Source organism: Lipotes vexillifer, unplaced genomic scaffold, assembly GCF_000442215.2.
Source record: "Lipotes vexillifer unplaced genomic scaffold, Lipotes_vexillifer_v1.1 scaffold740, whole genome shotgun sequence".
Taxonomy (NCBI): Eukaryota; Metazoa; Chordata; class Mammalia; order Artiodactyla; family Lipotidae; genus Lipotes; species Lipotes vexillifer.
Window position 1 is genome coordinate 1,540,137 of NW_006778610.1, and position 21,723 is coordinate 1,561,859.

The 21,723-nt window shown below is 37.5% G+C and overlaps 1 protein-coding gene and 1 non-coding gene across 2 annotated transcripts in view; one reads left to right on the forward strand and one right to left on the reverse strand.

Moving 5' to 3' along the window:
• ATG10 (autophagy related 10) overlaps positions 1–21,723 on the reverse strand; it is a 223,141-nt gene that overhangs the window by 66,215 nt on the left and 135,203 nt on the right. The window contains exon 5 of the mRNA XM_007451711.1: positions 10,935–11,032. Within this exon, the coding sequence (XP_007451773.1) occupies positions 10,935–11,032 (98 nt within the window). The remainder of the gene's footprint in view (positions 1–10,934; positions 11,033–21,723) is intronic.
• TRNAE-UUC (transfer RNA glutamic acid (anticodon UUC)) lies at positions 4,359–4,431 on the forward strand. Its single transcript has one exon. It is a non-coding gene; the product is annotated as a tRNA-Glu (tRNA).

The window sequence follows — 21,723 nt, forward strand, 5'->3', positions numbered from 1 at the left end:
TCCATGGGCTTCCCTGGTGGCGCAGTGGTTGGGAGTCCGCCTGCCGATTCAGGGGACACGGGTTCGTGCTCCCGGTCCGGGAAGATCCACATGCCGCGGAGCGGCTGGACCCATGGGCCGTGGCCGCTGGGCCTGCGTGTCCGGAGCCTGTGCTCCACAACGCGAGGGGCCACAGCGGTGAGAGGCCCGCGTACCATAAAAAAAAAAAAAAGATCCATATGTATTACTTTTTTAATCAGAAAAAATAAGTTATTAAAAAATTTTATGCTCAAGTGATAGCACTTTTATTTGAAAATAGTCCAAGATATGTACTAAGATTCATAATTCATAATCATACATAATCTCTAAACTTTCTTTGTATCTTGTATCAATATTGGAATAGGCAAACCGATATGCCTTTAGAAGACAGGTGGGCAAAGTAAGTGAAATAGGGTATAAGGCGATAGGAAGGGGAAGTGACCATGATTAACTACAGAGCACATAACTAGTCCAAAGGCTTTCAAATTCAAAAAACTTTCCAGGCACTCAAAATACATCTACAGGCTGAATTTGAATGGCAAGCTGCTAATAAGGACCTTTACAGTGTTAATCTATACACACGCAGAACATTACTATAACTCTCCCACACAATTACAACTGAACATCACTCCCTCTCCATCTTCTAAAGGTGGCTTAAGTAGTATCTATAAAGGAGATTATATTTTTATATTTGTAAAATTATCTTCCTAAAATTTAATATAATAAAAAGGTTTGTCTCTCTTGATAAACTTTCACTTCATAACAGAAGGAAAGCAACATATTTAATTGGCTTTCCCTTTTTTGCTATTTCCCTATTTTGTTCTAGAAAGCTCAGATATGTCCCTTGGTCTAGGTTTTCTGTAAAACTGTCTTTTCCCCTCTATCACTTAGTTCTTACTCACTTGCTTTGATCTTTAGAGTATATGTATTAATCTTATATTTGAGTGTATGTATATAGACGACTTTAAATATTTTTGAAATTCAGATTGGACAGAGGGAAGTAGAAATTAGTTAATGTACTGAAAAAATAACATCAGCATGCAATAAAATAATTGTAATGACTTGCAAACACACTTTATATACTTTGGTAGTATCTCTATTTATTTGCCAAATTTTAAACTTTGAAATATAGACTGCAAATGTAATATGGGGAATTTAACAGCTGACATGGAAAAGAACCAGGAAAACAACAGGTGAAAAGAAAAGGCAAAATGGATAGGAAAGAGAATTTTCTTTAAAGGTGGAATATTGTATTACAGAATATGAATGTGCAGCAACCACTGTGCCAAAAATAAGATAAAACAAATAGCATCTTTCTTAGGAAGCTTATACCCTTACAGATATATGGATAAGCCTGTCTGCAGAGTCCATCTTCCATCCCCTCTGGGTCCTCTGCCTGCCTTTCCACTCCCCCAGGCTTGTCTACCTGCTTCTAGCTGCTGCTTTACAGCCCACCCATCAATAACCTCTTTCTCAAAAACTAGAAATGAGAATATAAATATTCCTCAAACTTGAAGTTTTGGAACCAAGATGTTTATTAAAAATTAATGGGAGGTAATTATCAAAATGAAATGTGTTAAGATGAGTAATATTAAAATTAATTATTAAATATTTTAAATGGTATTTTATTTTCACAGTTATAAGGTGCTCCCTTTTTTTAATTCTTAGTTATCTATTTTATACATATTAGTGTATATATGTCAATCCCAATCTCCCAACTCATCCCACCACCACCAACCCCCTTCCCTGTTTTCCCTCCTTCGTGTCCATACGTTTGTTCTCTACATTTATGTCTCTATTTCTTAAGCTGCTCCTTTTTTAGGAATAAAAGTTCTAAGGATCAATGAAATGCTGGAAAATTCTTTAAAGAAAGCCCTCATATAAATTCAAGTCATATGCTGAGTCAAAAGTGCAACTTTGATGGCAAAAAGCTAAGCAATATTCTGCTCAACCAGATATACATATAACAAAAAACATTAACTAACCAGTCTCTTGTTTTTATTGTCTGCTGAAATAAATTTCAATTTAAAGAAATAAGACCCAAATATAAATAAATAAGCTGGCTATTATAAGAAATACATTCCTTGTTTAACTATGTATCTTGAACTCTCATTGAAATGGAATAAAATAAAACATTCTAGAAATTAACTTAGTAATCAAAAGCTGGATGAGAAAGTAATATTATATCAATGCCTAAATAGCATTTAGTATGAAGTTAAGATTTTCTAAAACACTCCAGGGTGTAAAGTCAAAAAAATTTTGAGAAAAATTAATTATTTAGTCAAAGATAATGAGAAAGAACTTTCATGTACCCCTTAATATAAGGAAAATCTGTGGAACAAATAAAACTTACAAAAATGTATTTTTTACCCCCAAACAAGAAAAGCACAATAGATTGTGAGTGACAGAGGACATTTCTGAATTGATTTTTAAAAAAATGAATATGGAGAGTGAAGTACTCTGATGATGTATGGAATCCACAGCATCAACATTCAATAAACATTAAAAGTCACAATGCATGTGCAGATTGACAATCTAAAAATAATTACCAACAAAGGAAAATAGCACTGTCATCATTACCCCAGGATACCAAACAAAGTGACACACAACGAAGCATTCACTCTCCTAAAACAGGGAAGTGTGGTAGAATTACTGAGTACTGTTAAAACATTGGAGGGTTTCTACAAAAAGTCTGCAAGATAGATATAATTACTACAGGATTATAAACCTACCCACTAAGGTGACGAATTAATGTCCAGAATAAATACCTAGAAACTCAGAATCAACAAATTAGTAGCAAATTACAGAGAAAACAATCACATGATGTCTGCAGTCCCATTTAAATAAAACTCTACCGTGAGAGCCAGCAGTGGAGCTGGCAGTGATTCTGAAGCAGCAGCAGCAATCCATAAAGCCTTCTTAATTTTCTTGTCATTTAAGAATTAAGCCACTTCCAGTTCACACTGATCCTACCAGGTGCACTAAATTGATGTCATTATGAGCCATCAGGAAATACCCACCGAGACCTACACCAACACTGAGAAGTTTTGTTAAACAGCTGGGTGTTTTAATTGATTTGTATTATTTAAAATAGGAACAGTTAAAAGTCAGTTATCGGATGTTGTGTAGAAGAGATGCCTAGAGACTCTAGGGAGACTGAGTTCAGAAGAAAGCCAATCACTGGAACTTCACTTGAGCACTTAAGATTATTACTAGAGGAAGCACAATTAAATCATCAGTTTATCAGCCATCATTATAAATCACCAGGCAACATATCAAGCTTCATTATTTAAGAATCCTTAACCAGTGACTTCCTGCATCAATGAGAGTCAAAAGCAATCTATCTACCAAAGGGTACCTAAGGAGTTTTAGATTTTTTATTGTGTGTGTGTGTGTGTGTCTGAGTGTGTGTGTGTCTGTGTGTGTGTTTGGTTTTTTACCCTGAGAGATTTATCATGGAAATATGAAAACTCACTGAAATTAATTCTCATACCTTTGCATGTTTTAGACATGCTAAAATCTTCAGAATGAAATTAGTGGTATTTGGGGCATGCAGAATGTGTATTCAAGGCTCCTCCTGGTCCAGTTCTCTCACAGCACTTGTGTGGGATCACATGGAAAAATAATCATTGAGTTTCTTTCCACTTCTATCCACCCAAACCCATTCATTTACCTGCACTTGGACAGCCTTCCCCAGACATGTAAAATCAGAAAACCTCAAAAGTCTTAGTTTTCCAAATCTAAAACACACAGTTCAGGTGTTAGAAAGAATATATTTGAAAGGAGATGACACAGGTTGAGTTTTGTATACAACCCTCTCTCTTACTCTTCCCACCAACTCTATGTAGATGCTGCCATTAATTTTAATGGAAAAATAAGACACGGAGAGTTTTTGTAATTTACCCAAGGTCATACAGCTAGTAAGTGGTAGTACCCAAAGTTAAATCCACTCTGTCTGGTGCAGCACCTAGATAAGGACTCTGGAAGGGGACAAGCCTCCTTGGAGAATGCCCAAGTCTGGGCATCAACTTGTCATATCAAAAAGCAAGAAGCCGGGCTTCCCTGGTGGCGCAGTGGTTGAGAGTCTGCCTGCCGATGCAGGGGACACGGGTTCATGCCCCGGTCTGGGAGGATCTCACATGCCGCGGAGCGGCTGGGCCCGTGAGCCATGGCCGCTGAGCCTGCGCGTCTGGAGCCTGTGCTCCGCAATGGGAGAGGCCACAACAGTGAGAGGCCCGCGTACCGCAAAAAAAAAAAAAAGCAAGAAGCCATCAAAGCTACTTGGGTTGTATCAAAATAACTCAGGAGCCAACTTAGAGATTTACATTGGCCATGGAAATTCCCTGGCAGTCCAGTGGTTAGGACTCAGCACTTTCACTGCTGTGGGCCTGGGTTCGATCCCTGGTTGGGGAACTAAGATTCCATGAGCCACACAGCCCAGCCCCCCAAAAAAAAAGAGAGAGAGAGAGACTTACACTGGCCAAAGATGAGACAAACCAAGCATCAATAAAGGTAATCACTACAATGAATTGAAATACATAAAACATTTATATCCATGACTCCATAAAAAAAACTTTCTTGGTCACCTTTGGAGGATGCTAGAGAACCAACTCATTATCTTGAAAGCTAGAACATAAAGAGAAAGAATCAAGCATTTATTCTGCCTTTTCTATACAAAGCACACCTCAAGTAACTAAGCTGGTTAGGGAAACTCTGTCATTACAGAAGTAGTCCAGCTAATAAATAATGAATGATAGAATTAGAACATTACCATTTTGCAACCCCTCTAATGAATTAATGGGTCTAGGCAATAATCATCAATGGCTGCTAACATCACAAAAAAAGAGCAGAAACCAAATATTATGTGCCTCCTTATAAAAGTACCCAGAATCACCAATGAAGTATTCTTGCCCTAAAATACTAAACCTGAATCTGATCAAGTTTCCAGATCTAACTAGGAGTGTATATAAAGAATATGGAGGAACATAGCAAACACACCACAGAGATACAATCAAAAAAAAAAAAAAATCCAGACTGCAAATACTACAGGACAAACAACCTTTTTTCTTTAACAAAACCTACAAGAAAAAAAGAAAGGAAGGAATGAGAATTTCAGTTTCAAAAGTCTTGAGATGTTAACCATTTTAATATATAAACCTTATTTGGATCCTGATTCAAAGAAACTATTTAAAAAAAGAAGAGGAAGGAAGGGAGGGAGGAAGGGAGAGAGGAAAGAAGGAAAGAAGAAAGAAGGAAGGAAGGAAGGAGGGAGGGAGGGAGGTAGGAAGGAAGGGAGGAAAGAGGAAACAATTGGGGAAATTCAAACATTTGCTTATTTAATGATATTAAGAAATTATTAACAACTTTAGTTGTGATAACAGAATTGTGGTTATGTTTTTTAAGAATCCTTACCTTTTTTAAATAAACTTTTTTATTTTGAGATAAATGTGGATTCACACACAGCTGTAACAAATGATACAAAGAGATCACTCCTACCCTTCACTCAGTTCCCCCAGCAGTAACATCTTGCAAAACTATAGTATAATATCACAACCAAGACACTGACATTGATACAGTCGGATACAGAACATTTCCACTGCCACAAGCTTCCCTTGTTGCCTTTTATAACAACACCCACTTTCCTCCTATTCATAACCTCTGAAAACTGCAATCTATTCTCCAATCTATAATCTTCTCATTTCAAAAATGTTAGCTAAATGGAATCATATACTAGGCAAACGTTGGGGATTGACGTTTTGCACTCAATAATTCTCTGGAGATTCATCCAGGTTGTTAAGTGTATCAATAGTTGGTTCCTTTGTATTACTGAGTAGTATCGTGCTAAGGAAGTACCACCGTTTGTTTAACCATGCACCTCCTAAAGAACTTCAGAGTTGTTTCCATTTGGGCTATTATGAATAAAGCTGCTTTAAACATCTCTGTAGAGCACTTATCTTTTATTCACTTTTATTTTTTATTGGAGTATAATTGCTTTACAATGTTGTGTTAGATTCTGCTGTACAGCAAAGTGAATCAGCTCTATGTATACCTACATCCCCTCCCTCTTGGACCTCCCTCCCACCCCCACCCCTCCTTCCACCCATCTAGGTCATCACAGAGCACGGAGCTGAGCTCCCTGTGCTATACAGCAGGTTCCCACTAGCTATCTATTTTACACATGGAAGTATATATATGTCAATTGTAATCTCCCAATTTGTCCCACCCTCCCCTTCCCCCTCTGTGTCCATATGTCCATTCTCTACGTCTGTGTCTCTATTCCTCCCCTGGAAATAGGTTCATCTGTACCGTTTTTCTATAGTCCACATATATGCGTTATTATACGATATTATATGTTTTTCTCTTTCTGACTTACTTCACTCTGTATGACATACTCTAGGTCCATCCACATCTCTACAAATGACCCAATTTCATTCATTTTAAGGCTGAGTAATATTCCATTGTATATATATACCACATATTCTTTATCCATTCACCTGTCATTGGACATTTAGGTTGCTTCCATGTCCTGGCTACTGTAAATAGTGCTGTAATGAACATTGGGGTACATGACTCTTTTTGAATTATGGTTTTCTCAGGGTATATGCCCAGTAGTGGGATTGCTGAGTCATATGATAGTTCTGTTTTTAGTTTTTTAAGGATCCTCCATACTGTTCTCCATAGTGGCTGTATCAATTCACATTTCCACCAACAGTGCAAGAGGTTTCCCTTCTCTCCACATCCTCTCCAGCATTTATTGTTTGTAGATTTTTTGATGATGGCCATTATGACCAGTGTGAGATGATACCTCATTGTAGCTTTAACTTGCATTTCTCTAATAATTAGTGATGTTGAGCATCTTTTCATGTGCCTCTTGGCCATCTGTAAGTCTTCTTTGGAGAAATGTCTACCTAGGTCTTCCACGCATTTTTTTTTGATTGCATTGTTTGTTTTTTTTATATTGAGCCCTTATCTTTTAAAGATACATACTTAAATACTTATGGATGTGAATGGATGAGATAATATGATGTCTAGGACTTGCTACCAAAAAATTCCAGATTGGGTGAGATACCAAAATAATAAGATTGGTCATTACTTTGCAAGTACACTATACTATTACCTCTACTTTTGTATTATGTTTGTAATTTTCCATATAAAGTTAAAAAAAGGAGACAGTAAGAAAAAATTACTTATCTGATACACTTATCTGAAGATATGTGTATTTACACATATCTTTGAGTAAAATTGAAAGTATGATTTCTTATCCTCTAATTTTAACTCATGCCAAGATTACAGGAGCTCTTTACCTAAAACATAGAGCCCACACCTTCCAGTGATTATTATTGTAACATTCACTGTACCAAATTTAGGCAGATCCAACCTAGGCATCTGTTCACTTTCTTCTTCTGGAAGTTCTTTATTAGGCTGCAGGGTTGAGATAATAGGTAGTCCGTAATGTTGGACAAAAGCAGGTAAGTAATCACCATAATCAAATGTATGAGATTCATGAGTGGCTTGTCTTCAAAACAGAGAGTTCATATCTGACATGAATAGGTCCTTATCATCAAGACAAATGCTGAGAGGACAGAAGTGTGATTATTAAAGATGAAGAGCAATAAACTATATGAGCACAGTCAAGCCTGAAAATGAAGTGAAATGCATGTTATATTATGCAAAGGCTACTTTTGTTTTTAAGCCACTCTGGAGGACAGGATATTATTATCATGTTCAGTCTGCAACCTAATGGTTCTTTAGAATAATCCTGCAAAATGGTGTCTACTATTTGATGCTACCAATATTCTATCAGCTCATTCTCCCCTAGTGCTGTATCACACCCTCCCCTTCACAGCACTGAAGACACCCTATTTTTTCTCCACATGGAGGCTTACAAAATTGAGGACACACTCTCTCAAAGATCTCAAGCAAAGAACAGCACATAAATAGCAACCCATTAACTAAACTGGGATTAAAAGCTAAGACCTCCAAAGTAAATATTCATAATGACTTTCAAATACCAAGTTAGTACAATGACAACAAATGAGTTTCCCTTGCTAGGCCTTCAATGCCTGGACATACACTGTGATGAGCAATTCTAAAGCTTAAACAAAGTGTGTTATCAAAAGTGGGGATACCTGGCCACAAGATCAATCCCAATAAGACAAATCCTAAAGGAACATCTCAATGTTATAGTTATGTTGTACTTTGGTTATATCAAATATCCCTCCCAATAAGTGGGCCTCATACTTGGTATTGAGATAGTAATGCTTACTGTGATAGGATTTGATCATTACTACCATGCTTTGACAAGTAGGAAAAAGATGATCTGCTAACAGGTTATCTGTATGATGCTTAAATGCCTGGAAACTAAAAGATACTAGTCAATTTCATTAAAAACTATCAACATACAGATTTGTTCATGTGGTTGGTTTAGCAACTTAGGAATTCCATCAATGGAATGAAATCTATTGGCAACATCATATTAGGTAACTAAGAAAATATGGTTGACCTCAAAATCTTATTCATATGTCACACGCCGGAACAGAGACATGTGGAATTAAAACCCAAATGACATAGACCACGTGGAATTGTGCTATAGCACAATTAATAATAGCGATGCTAGTGACAGAAAAAAGAAAAAAATAAGATTCGGGCTCAGGTGCACAATGTAAAACGTGATTGAGAAGGAGCAGAGAAAAAAGGCCCTGAAGTTAAATACATATATATTTTTGGATGCTCCCTTCCTCTATCCTTTGCCGTCTTCCTTGACTCTCACAACCAAAGATTTTCTGGGTCCTGTGGATTCTGACTCTACATTTTTGGACAGTTTGTGGTCACTTACAAGACACTGGAAGTTGAAACGCTTAGCACTTACCTTGACATACTTAAAGGTTAATCTAAAACACTTTGCATAAAATAAAATGCTCTTGCCAAAAATCTTTATGATGGATTTGCTTATATATCTCATTATATTATCCTTCCTCATAGCAACCACTGATTCCTGGTCTACAGAAATGGCATTTCAGAGGGGGCCATTTTTGTAAGCAGAAGTGGTTTCCGAGAAAAGGAACATATGAAAGAACGAGGGGGATATATAAAGATAGAACAAAGGCAACAGGGAAAGCATGAAACCTGGAAAGAATTCCAAGAACAAACTGCACAAAATGGGTTTGGGGAAGTGAACAGCCATGCTTGGCAGGAGCTGAAACTGTGTAGCATGGAGGCGTAGGAGAAAAGCTTGAAAGGGCTGGTGGGACCCAGGGAATGGCAGCCACTGGAATGCCAGCAAGGCATTTAGACCACATACCACAGCCCCTTGGACAGCTATTGCAGGTTTGCACATGGGTAAGATAAGAGCAGCATTGTTAGGAAAAATTGACTAGAGGGAAGGAGCAGGGAGGAAAGGAGCAGAAGACCAAAGTAGGGGGTTTTACTAATTGTTCCAGATGAGGCAACAGGGCTTGAACTAGGAAGGTGACAGTAGGAAGAGAAAGAAAAGGATTAATTTGAGGGGCAGTGTGATTCATATACTTAAAAACCAGATTTGTCCTCAATTAAAACCTAGAAAATGGTCATTTGCAGTCATTGCCAAAGAACTACTTATGAGATGCTAAGGATTCTTAAGTTGATTGGGAGGTAAACTGTCATTATTGTCATCAAACATGTAAGAGGGCATAAAACTTCTAATGGTTGAGGGCTTCCCTGGTGGCACAGTGGTTGAGAGTCTGTCTGCCGATGCAGGGGACAGGGGTTCGTGCCCCTGTCCGGGAAGATCCCACATGCCGCGGAGCGGCTGGTCCCGTGAGCCATGGCCACTGAGCCTGTGCGTCCGGAGCCTGTGCTCCGCAACGGGAGAGGACACAACAGTGAGAGGCCCACGTAAATCTAATGGTGGCTGATAAAGTTATTTTTAAAGGAAGATTTGATTAAGCTTAACAGAGGCTGGGGAAAAAATAAGATTTTTGATATAAGTAAAAACTATTTTTAAAGAGAACATGATTGGTTGAAAGGTGATGAGTATTTTTAAATTTCTAAAATAATTAAATACTGATTTTAGCAGGGCAGTAATAATGACTTATATGATTGACAAATCTTTCTCTACTTTTGCAAATCTATTTTTTTTTTTTTGCAGTACGCAGGCCTCTCACTGCTGTGGCCTCTCCCATTGCGGAGCACAGGGTCCGGACGCGCAGGCCCAGTGGCCATGGCTCACGAGCCCAGCCGCTCCGTGGCATGTGGGATCTTCCCGGACCGGGGCACGAACCTGCGTCCCCTACATCGGCAGGCGGACTCTCAATCACTGCGCCACCAGGGAAGCCCGCAAATCTATTTTTTATATCTACTTTTTTAGATCTATTTTCTCAACTTTTTCAGATCACTATTGCAAATTTATTATTAATCAAAAGTTAATTGTTTTGCAAACGCACCTATTAGTAAAATTCTGAAGCATTATAGGTGACACAAGCTAAATCATCTATTTCTTGGTGTATATGCCAACTTTGTTTCTATTCTCATTTACTTAATACATTTTTATTGAACACCTACTGTATGATAAATACTGTGCTCGTGCTGGGTATAGAGTGAAGAGGGGAAAAAAAAAAAAAAACAGGGTCTGCCCACATGGGAGTACACAGTATAATGGAAAAGACAGACATTAAATTTTTTTCAAAAAATCCAAATCGATCATTTAAACCTGTACGATGCACTATGAAGGAAAATTACTGGGTGCTCTGAGGGCTTATAACAGATAGGCTAAACCAAGCCTGGATCTGGGAAGATGTATTAAAGGAAACTGTCTTTGAACTGAAATCTGTAAGGAAGTAGAGGAGTGAAACAGGAAAAAAAAAGTAGGAGAGAGAACTAGAAGAAAAGACGAGCAGGGGGAAAGAATCACATATAATACAATGAAAATACTCTCTAACCTGTTGGGTAATAGTATCCCACGGTCCATGCAGCAGCCGAGTCTTATAGCACTCATGAACTCCTTCCCATATGTCCTTCAGAGCTAAAGGGCTTCCATCTGTGAAAGTGCATGGTAAAGACTGCCAGTTAGTAATCCATTTGACACAATGGTGCTTGATGTCTATCTAAAACTACTGAAAGAATGTTATGATTTAAAAAAAATCTTTACTAGTACATACACTATTTATATATCAAAAGAGTGCTGTATGAATTACTATTTTCTTCCTGAGGGAAATGTAAACATTCAATCTTGTCCCCTTTGTAACCATCTAACAGTTAAATTATCTGCTCATTTATTGCCTCTAGGAATTTTTACAAAATAAATAAGATCCAAATGTGTTTTAGAGAACTGATAAATAGAAGCATCGGCAAAGGACCAGGTAGACTCACATATGCACAAGGGTGTACTATAGATACCTCTGAAGTCTTAATACTTCCTCTAATCCTTAAATCAGAGACCATACACATGCTTCTTTCACCCTTTTGTTGGCTGAATATCTGTAATGTTCAAATCACTCTGTTGGGTACCATGGGGAATAGAGAGGAGGAAAGCACACAGTTTCTCCTAGTAAGGAGTATTTCCTTACTAGGGAAATTATGACAAGTATATCAGTAAATATTGATACTAAAATCCTAGGTAGAATGGTCAATGCCAGAGGAAAGCTGCAGTTCTCTGAGAGTCCAGAAGAGGGAGACATTAACACCCACTGTTTGTGGCAGGTGGAGAAGAGACCTTAGGGGTGGAGGGACTTGAGAAGGACTTGGCATGAAGAGATCAGTAAGAGCTTTAGGGAACAATAACCTTTTCTTTGTTTAAGCAACTTCAATTATTCACCTATATTCGTAATCACCCAAATAATGTATTTTATGAAGAATACTATGACACAAGATAAGTAAAGTGGAGAAATAGACATCTAGGTTCAGAAAAGAAAGCAGAAAGAGGGAATTACCTAAGGACTTTAAAACCACACACTGTTGAAAAGAAGGTGGTCTTAAATTAGAATTTAGTGCTACTTGGCCCATTTAGAGCTAACCAAGTCCTCAAGACCTATGGGTGTGCTCTTTTCTTTAGGTAAGTAGACAATGTCATTTAAAGAAGACTCATCAGCATATTAGATCCAAAGAAGTATTTGGTCATCAGGTACAACAAAACTTGGGGAAATAATCTACTCAAAAGCCCCCCAAACCAAAAGGTATTGCATTCAGATTTATGGAGTACAAGTAAAGATGTGGGGTGTAGGAGAAGAGCACAAAATTTGAAGTCCAGGCTGAGTGTGAATCCTAGTATTGGCACCTTATCCTGTATGTGACTGCAAGGTATTTTGCTTCTTTTTTTTTTTAATTGAAACATAGTTGATTTACTATTTTGCTTTTAACTTTACCTGAAAAAATGAGGATAATAATCCTTTTCAAATCGTGTTCCTGGGACTCCCCTGGTGGTCCAGGGGTTAAGAATCTGCCTTCCAATGCAAGGGACGCGGGTTTGATCCCTGATCGGGAAAATAAGATCCCACATGCCGCGGGGCAACTATGCCCACGTGCTGCAACTAAGAGAGACCGACGCAGCCAAAAAAAAAAAAAAAAATCCTGCTCTTGTGAACAGTTTACATCAGTGAACACACCAGGACTGTGTCACGCACATAACAAGAGTTCAATATATATTAGGTATCTCCTCCTAGCCCCCATTGCACCATTCCAGTAATTCTCATACCTTAAAGCTAAAAGGTTCATTTATAGACCATTATTTCTTAGAATTTTCTTATGTTGCTATACCACGCACACTGTGTTTGATACAGTAATATACTAACACCATAGGCAGGGCATTTCTCATGTTTGACCTGAAAAGTTGAACTTTTCTCAACCTTTATTTTCAATAAATAGCAATAGAATATTTTGATACATTTTCAATAAGTATCTTCATCTTGGCATTTATCTGGTGGCAGGAAACCATTATCTTGTGATAAATTGTTTTATTCCATTGACATTTCCATGTCTGTAAAATGAACAAGATTTATTCATCCAATTAACATTTGAATGTCATGTTTAGCTACAAGTTTAAAACAAGCTGCCTTCAATATCTGTGTTATATTATTTTCCGAACACATTTACAGAATAGGGCCAAACTTTAATCTCAAGCACTACACATCTTCAAAATACGCAAATACACGTGTGTGTGTGTGTGTGTGTGTGTGTGTGTGTGTATTGATGTTGGAAGAGGGGAATAGCATCTTAGGTACGTCAGTGTCAAATAGCAAACCAAATAATCAAATTATTAAAAGGTGACATGCTTTTAAAATAATTTTCAGGTGTCAAAGTTAAAAGAAATCAAGTTGTAGGATAATAAAATATTATAGCTGGTATAATTACTAATTTTATAGATAAGGCAACCAAGGTCTTGGGAAATACACATCTGCCAAAATTATGGAGCCAGCTCATGACTGCACTGGAGCTGGAATCTCAGGACTCACAGTTCAGTGCTCCTCCTGCTATTCCGTGCTGCCTCTGAGGGTGAAGACTGCATCTGTCCTTTCACCACAGCAGCCCTGCTGTGCAGTTCTAAGCCTCACTCACACACTGCAAATGCTTTATATATATTTACTGAATAAATGACAAGTGAAAGGATGGTTTCCTTAACTTTAGTTCCTCTAAGACAGGGAAAGGCTTTGCATACCTAGAGAAGAATGCTGGGTTTAAAATCTGTAATCAGTAATGATCTCAATTTTATTCCTTAAAATATTTCAGCTAAAAATCTAAGGATGGAGTAAATGGTTTGGCTATTACCACTGTCAAAACCCTGCATACCCTGCTGGAAACATTCATACAAAATGCAATAATCAGCAGCCTGGCAACAATGTGGAGAGACCCAAAACAAATGTTATAGAATATTTTCATCAGATTTGATGCTAGAATTAAGGGTATGTGTCATACGTTTTCAGGCAACACCTAATTTAGAGAAAAAAATTTAACACCTTAAATATAAGAATTAAAAAATGACCTGGTTAGCTCAGAATAAGAGACAATCACAAGGAATAAAAAATAAGTTCAAAACATAGAAAGATGCATGATATTCTTTTATGTATGTCTATAAGAGTGCTACCTGCTTGCTACAAAGAGAAGAGTGTTTTTTAAGTGAATGGATGTGATTGGATTCTCTAATGTGTTTAGAAAACTGTTTAAAAACACACATATTAATGATGATCAAATGAGTGCCTGCGCAAGTTACTTTGACAAGAGTGTCAATCTCTCCAGTTTCTGCCAACCATTTACACTATGGAAGATCTGGGTAATATAGCTTTGTCTCTCACATACAGATATGACAATAATGATTTAATGAAGTATGATGTGGATTCTTTTCCCTAAGCCCTCATCACCGGTTTGCCTAGTCATAGCTCACACCTTCAAGAGCAAAAACATACAAAAGTTAGTTTTGTGATCCTGTATTCAAAGACAAAAAATGCTGACCTGATCAGCAATATCTTCAAAACCATGACATATGCAATTGACATGCAAAATATATTCAAATATGACTGTATTACAGAAACAAAATGGAGGCTTCACATATCCCACTGAAATCATTGAAATGAGATAGTCAAATATGTTTTTTAAATCACATCATAAAACCTTAAATATGGCAGAAAATGAAGAATTTTGTGATTTTGAATCTATCTATCTATTTATGAAAACTAAAGACCCAAAACTTTAACTGAAAATTAAAATGTGGATATACACTATTGATACTATGTATAAAATACATAAAATAGAACTGATGGGAACATACAGTAAAGCACAGGAACTCTACTTAACGCACTGTGGTGTCCTAAACGGGAGGGAAATCCACAGGGCAGGGTATATATGTATATGTATGGCTGATTCATTTTGCTGTGCAGTAGGAGCTAATACAACATTGTAAAGCAACTATACTCCAATAAAAATTAATAAAAATAAAATAAAATTAAAATGTGGACATAAACAAATACTTGGTTAAACTCATGAAACATTATTTTGTGCCTTCATGTTCAGTTGAAGTTATCTTCAATCAAGAACTTTAAGCCCTGTTTATAGGGTCTATTTTTTCCATCTGGCCTCAGTCAGAGGAGACATAAGCATACTCAATCAACAACTCCCTAGTTTCAGACCCAAGATATTCGATAGCACCAATTTCAACATGCTTAGAAATCTCATTAATCACACTGAAGCTGAGAAGCTCAGTAAAATCCCGTGCATACTTGAAAAACAGAAGTAGAAGCTGAAATAATTTCAGCAGCAACCTACAAAGTGAGCATGGTAAATTAAGGTCATTTGTTTCACAAGTGTTTATTGAGTGCCTACTATGTGCTTCTATCACCTGGAATGATAATACACATTTGAGCTATAGGAATATTCTCTCAGCAACCTATAATAAAATGTCAATGACAAAAGAGGCAGAGACATTGGATGAAAAATAGAATAATTAAAAAGTACAATCTTTAGCAACTGCCAGTAGCATTTAATTTAACATTTTCATATAAAATCTCTCAATTGAATAATAACCTACATGTCAAGTAATCTATATATTACTCAAAATGTTCAGCTTTCTAAATTAAATTTCTCAGGGCTATTAGTTTTCATGAATCAAATAACAGCATGAGATATTTCACTAGCACTACCTAACGCTAGTGCAAGCATGCTGAAGTCACCTTTAACCTGTGGTGCATGCTTTCACTAAAATTTCATAACTCCTAAAAAGAAGATTAGAGAGAGTATAAATTATTTAGAGTAAATGTAAGAATAATGTTCTGAATGTGGTCACTAGAAATAAAAAGGAAAGGTGGATTTTTCACAATGAAATATGTGAAATATTCAATATATTGTCTTCAAGAGAGCTTTGAAGTCTATAAAAATTCATGTCACACTCCACAGTAAGGCAGAGATGATGCTCCATCAAACGGGAAAATTCATTTTTGCTTCAGTGAGAAAATTATATTGTGATATGAAATGAGTGTTAATTGTTCATGTACATTCACATCAGCTACTATTCTGGCTAATTCTGTAATTTTTATTTATACCTACATACATTTTTTGCATTTTGAGTATTAACCTCAAGAAATCTGAATGAAAATTCCAAAAGTATAGATTATGGCAACTTCTCTTTAATGTTTCTTAAATTTTGGTTACTGCATTGTGCAGTAAAATAAAAAGGCTAAAGAGTTTGTCTTAACTCCATAGTTTTCTATGTAGCCTTGAATAAATAAACCATTTAACCCTGCTGAGCACTCAGTTTGTATGACTGTACTTGAGGAGAGTAACAGTTCCTATCTTACAGTGTTATTGTGAGAGCCAAGACACAGAACTCAGCCTTCATTACTGGAAGGTACTACATGCCAAGCCCCACTTTACGTATTAGCTCACAACCTTTAAAACTCTATAAAGTAGGTATTATTATTATTATCTCATTTTTTAGATGATGAAAGAAAGGAAACAAAAAGTTCAGTAATTTCCACAAGGTCACATAGTTAGTAATTAGCAGAGTGAGGAATCAGAACCAAGGCATTCCAGCTCCAGACTCTGCATTCTGACCAGTACCCAGGAGCTCTTTGTAAACTATAAGTGATACACACATATTAGTTGTGGTGTTGTTTTTTGTTTTTTTTTTTGCGGTACGCGGGTCTCTCACTGTTGTGGCCTCTCCCATTGCGGAGCACAGGCTCCGGACGCACAGGCTCAGCGGCCATGGCTCACGGGCCCAGCCGCTCCGCGGCATGTGGGATCTTCCCGGACCGAGGCAAGAAGCCATGTCCCCTGCATCGGCAGGCGGACCCTCAACCACTGTGCCACCAGGGAAGCCCCTGTGGTGTTGTTTTTGTTGTCACTAGTAGTCTCTATCAGCATTGCCTAACATAGGAGTATCGAGAATTTTGCCTTTCCTAGGTTTCTTAGTAGGCCAGGCCTGCCCTTTCCCTCATCAATGCATGGACAAATCCTAAGTCCAACCAGGGCCTCTCTTGATCCCTCCAGCTCAAAACCTCTGCCCTCTGAGGCCTGGTGGTAATTTTTCCCCCAGCTTTATTGAGATATAATGGATTCATAGCATTGTGTAAGTTTAAGTTGTACAATATGATGATTTGATATATGTATATATTGGGAAATGGTTACCACAATAAACTTAGTTAACACATCCATCCCCTCACATATTTACCATTTGTGTGTGTGTATATGTGTTAATGTGGTTAGAACATTTAAAATCTACTCTCTTAGTAACTCTCAAGTATAAATACAGTATTGTTAACTGTAGTCACCATGCTGTGCATTAGACTCCCAGAACTTATTCATCTTATATCTGAAAATCTGTACCCTTTAACCAAAATGTTCTCATTTCTCCCACCCCCACCCATCCACCCACCCAGCCCCTGTCAACCGCTAACCTATTCTCTGCCTGGTGACAATTTTTACCTCTCTTATGGCCCTTAACATATTCTACTTGCTACAGTGAATTTCAAACCTGTCTTGCTTCCCTCAGTAGACTGTAAGCTCCTTGAGGTCATCAATCATCTCTGATTCCTTTATTCATCTATGCATTCCAGAAACATTTTCATGTCTTGTGCATAAATATTTTCCAATGCTTGGATAGATGGATGTTCAATATTATTTCTAGAGCAATTAGCACAATTATTACTAAGAATAAAGACTGAACAATCATGACTAAAAATTCATTGATTAAAAGCCTTTCATTTATGTAAAACACTCATATAAATCTATAGTGCTAAGTAGATGAAGATAGAGTGAATATTTGATTTTTCAGCATCCAAACATAGTTCCTACTTCGGAGATAAATTCCAAAATAAGTGGTAGGCAGAACCCCATTCCATACCACTAAAGCCAAAGAGAGGCAGACATCTTAACACTTTTGCCTTCAGTTGACTCTACAATCTACCCTTCCAATAAATCCTTTTCTGCTTATCATAGGAAGGTTCAATTATTTGCAACTAAGTATATGCTAACCTAACTAATATACCCCAGATAAATGGTTTATAAGTCTTGCTTAATATTTATCAATTTTCAAAATTATCATCCCCAATGTTTTAAATGTCATATGTCTAGTAATTTTGAGTGGAAAATAAATGTAAGACATCTTTCAGTTACATGAGAAAGTTTATGTACGTTGCAATCCATCTTTATGAGAAATATGTCCAACAGCACAAAGAGGAGTAATTTGGGGGTCACCTTAAACTGTCCACACGCTGTTTTAAGAACTTACAATAATGCAGGTGATGCTATATCCTCTCATTTAAATTAAACACTTAACCTAGTAGAAGTACACACAAGACCTTCTTGAAGAATCTCTGAATCAGAAAATGTCCCAAGGGAAGCAACACTGGGTCTACAAAGTACCCGAGACACCAACTCTGAGATACAGCTATTCATCAGAACTCCGAAGACGACACCACCAGATGAATATCTACAACATTAGGTCTGCTGGTTCTAAAGCAGAATGCACTCTACTTTAATCCTATCCAAAGTGTTCTGAGGTTTTGATTCCAACCTCTTGCTCTGGCACACCAGTACTTAGCATTTTGGACTCCTGGCTTTCTTCAAATCTCAGTACCCCACAGAACATGGACCTGTTAACACCTGCAGCAGCACCTTGACTATCCATCCAACTTGATCTCCTTCCCATGATCACCTTCTCAGCACAGCACCTAATATATGGACTTAACGAACTCTGCTTTGGTGACTTTAAAGGAGGAGAAAACCAATATACTAGTTTCCAGTTAGGCAGTGATTTTCCTCAGTATATTTTTTAAATAGGCTAATGAGTTTTTGTGCTGTGCACACAGTAGGCACTCATGTACATTTTAATGGATGTTTCAAACAGGGCTTGTTTTGTCAAGAGTAAGCAAAGAAATGTTTCTTCTTTATGGTCCACAACACATTTATTTGTCCAGGAAAGCTAAAATATAGTCTCTTATTGGTAAGAAAATAAATTTGTCTGCCTTTTCACGTCCTCTTCCTGTCCTCTGAATCCATGTAAAATCTGTTGCTTTTTGTGTATGTGATGCTTTGTACTAACACAGGTTTGAATAAACCTTTTAGCTAATTAGGTGTCCCTGTAGTTTTGTTGCACCTTTTTTTTTTAATACATTTTAAAATTAGGGCTTGACTTTTCAGTGGGATTCTATCCCCATCATGTGTTCTAACCCAGCATCCTACTTGTACCCTAATTCCCCATAATGTTTCAAACATTTACCTGGTTCAACAAATAATTCTCATTAAATTCCCTCTCTTATTTAAACTTTTCAGTTTGAATATATTTATATTAGTTAAATAATTTTTCATTATTTTTCTTAATAATTTTTACCGTTTGCCCTTCAAATTTCATTTCAACCCCTAGAATCTCTTTTTAATGTACTAAAATTCATGTTCCATTGCATTATTATGACTTTGGCTAGACCTATGGTTTATTTAAATATAAGCGGTATATATGAAATTTCTTAAAGATTCTCTACTACCAAATAAGACTCTAAATTGTCTGCCAAGTCATTTTCTATTTCCTGGTCATTATAATAATTAACTAGAATCATTTTTGCTTTAATCTTTAAGTACCCCTCTAATCCACCTTTCTTTCCTGTTCAATAAGCAGCCTTAATTCTCACTCTATTTTCCCTGAAAATATGTTCTTTCCAGTTCATTCTCTCTAAGAGACTATTAAAATTTTTTAAAATATTTCTAACAGCTATACCAAAAAAAGCCAAATTCCTTTTCCTAAATTTCACTCTTCATAATTTCTTCTCATCCTTCATTAATTTTCTCTGCTCTACTCATACTTCCTGCTCTAGAAAACTCCTCCCTTGATCCCATTCACTTTTGCTCAACCTCTTTCACCCTTTCATTATATCCTCCAACCCCATCCCATCCATTATCTCTTCCATAATTTTACCTCAACATATCTTTCCAACCATTTCTTCTACAATTTGGAATAGAGGTTTTCCTCAAACCAGCCTCTCATTGGTCCCCAAGTACGCCATGCTTTCCAGCCCTACAGCTTGGCACTCAACTGTCTCCCCTTCTCCAGTGCTTTTCCCAGCCTCTTCAGAAAAGCCAACCTGTTATGTTCCCTTGAAAATTGTTGGGCAGAGCAATGAATATTTTACTTTTATTCTCCAACTTCCTCCAACCCCCATCTTTCCTGTTTTCCTGTCATTTTCTTCTATATGGTCCAAAGACTCCCTCCTGTTCCACACCAGGGACAAGCCTCCTCCTCCTCCTCCCTGATGATGTATATACTATTCTAATTCCAACCTTTTCATTATTCTTCCTTTGAGCTGGGCTTTATCTTGGTTTGGTCATGCTGCCTTTAAGAAGGAATTATTCTCTGGCTATTTCTCTTGCCCTGTGTCTCCATGAGCATCATTCAAGCATATAAACAAGTGGATAAATCTTCTACGTGAAATATCTGGGTTACATTTTTAATTCTATACTCTTACTCCCTGGGCCAATAATAGAATGTATCTCCAGAAAGAACAGACATTCAGTTGCTGAATGGAAGAAATGTTTCCTTCCCTATTCAAAAGCAGCCCTTCTAACTAATTAAAGAAATATGTCAGAACGGTTCCCAAGAAGAACCCATATGTCAGCACCAAAGAATTAAATATTTTGAAAATGAGAAGAACCACTTGGCCTATTTTTCAATAGAGATCACAAACAAAGGAAAGGAAGAGAGACAGGGAAGAAATTAATCAGAATTCAAGCTGAAATAAATAAAGAAATCTCTAGTTGTAATGAAAGGTAAAACTAGGTAAGCTTAGGAGTCTGGTGAAGCCCACAGCCATTATGTATATTTCTAAGGTTTACACCACATTTCTAACACTTACCATCAGCTTTTAACCAAGTCAAGCCCTCAAAAGGGAACACTGGGACATAAAAAGTTGCTGGAATGATGAGCAGCAGTTAGAAGCCTTTCGCACACTACAAATAATTCTTTAACGCGGTGTGCTTCAAAAATAGTTGGGGGAGGGCTTCCCTGGTGGCGCAGTAGTTAAGAATCCGCCTGCCAATGCAGGGCACACGGGTTTGAGCCCTAGTCTGGGAAGATCCCACATGGTGCAGAGCAACTAAGCCCGTGCGCCACAACTACTGAGCCCGCGCGCCTAGAACCTGTGCTCCGCAACAAGAGAAGCCACCGCAATGAGAAGCCCGAGCACCGCAACGAAGAGCAGCCCCGACTCGACGCAACTAAAAAAAAGCCCACGTGCAGCAACGAAGACCCAACGCAGCCAAAAATAAATAAATAAATTTATTTAAAAAAATAATAGTGAGGAAGAAAAAAAGGTGGGCCCTTGAAGACAAGAGTGCTTTGTGAGAATGGACTTCATAGACTACAAAGCACTGTCTGAATGTAGGCTATTTATTAGTACTTGAGAGAAGTGCAATTACCTCTCACCCACTGCTGGGTAGCAAATGGTATTAAGCGTGCCCCACCACCTCTCCCAAACCTAAAATGGCAAGAGTGGTTAGGGAAAAAAGAGTGCTGGGAAGGACTTATTTCTTCTCTTAAATTCATGTTAAACCCTAGGGAATGGAGTTCCCGTATGGCCAAGTAGTAGAACTGTTTCTGCGTATGCCCAGAAACAGAATGCTGTCTCACCTTAGCTGTCTGCCTTCAAGGATCAAATAAAAATATGTGTTTATAGAAATGGAAGGGCTGCCCACCTAGCTTAGATGCTCACCTTTGAGTCCTCAGGACTTTCTATTTTCCTTAGTCAAGCATTCCTG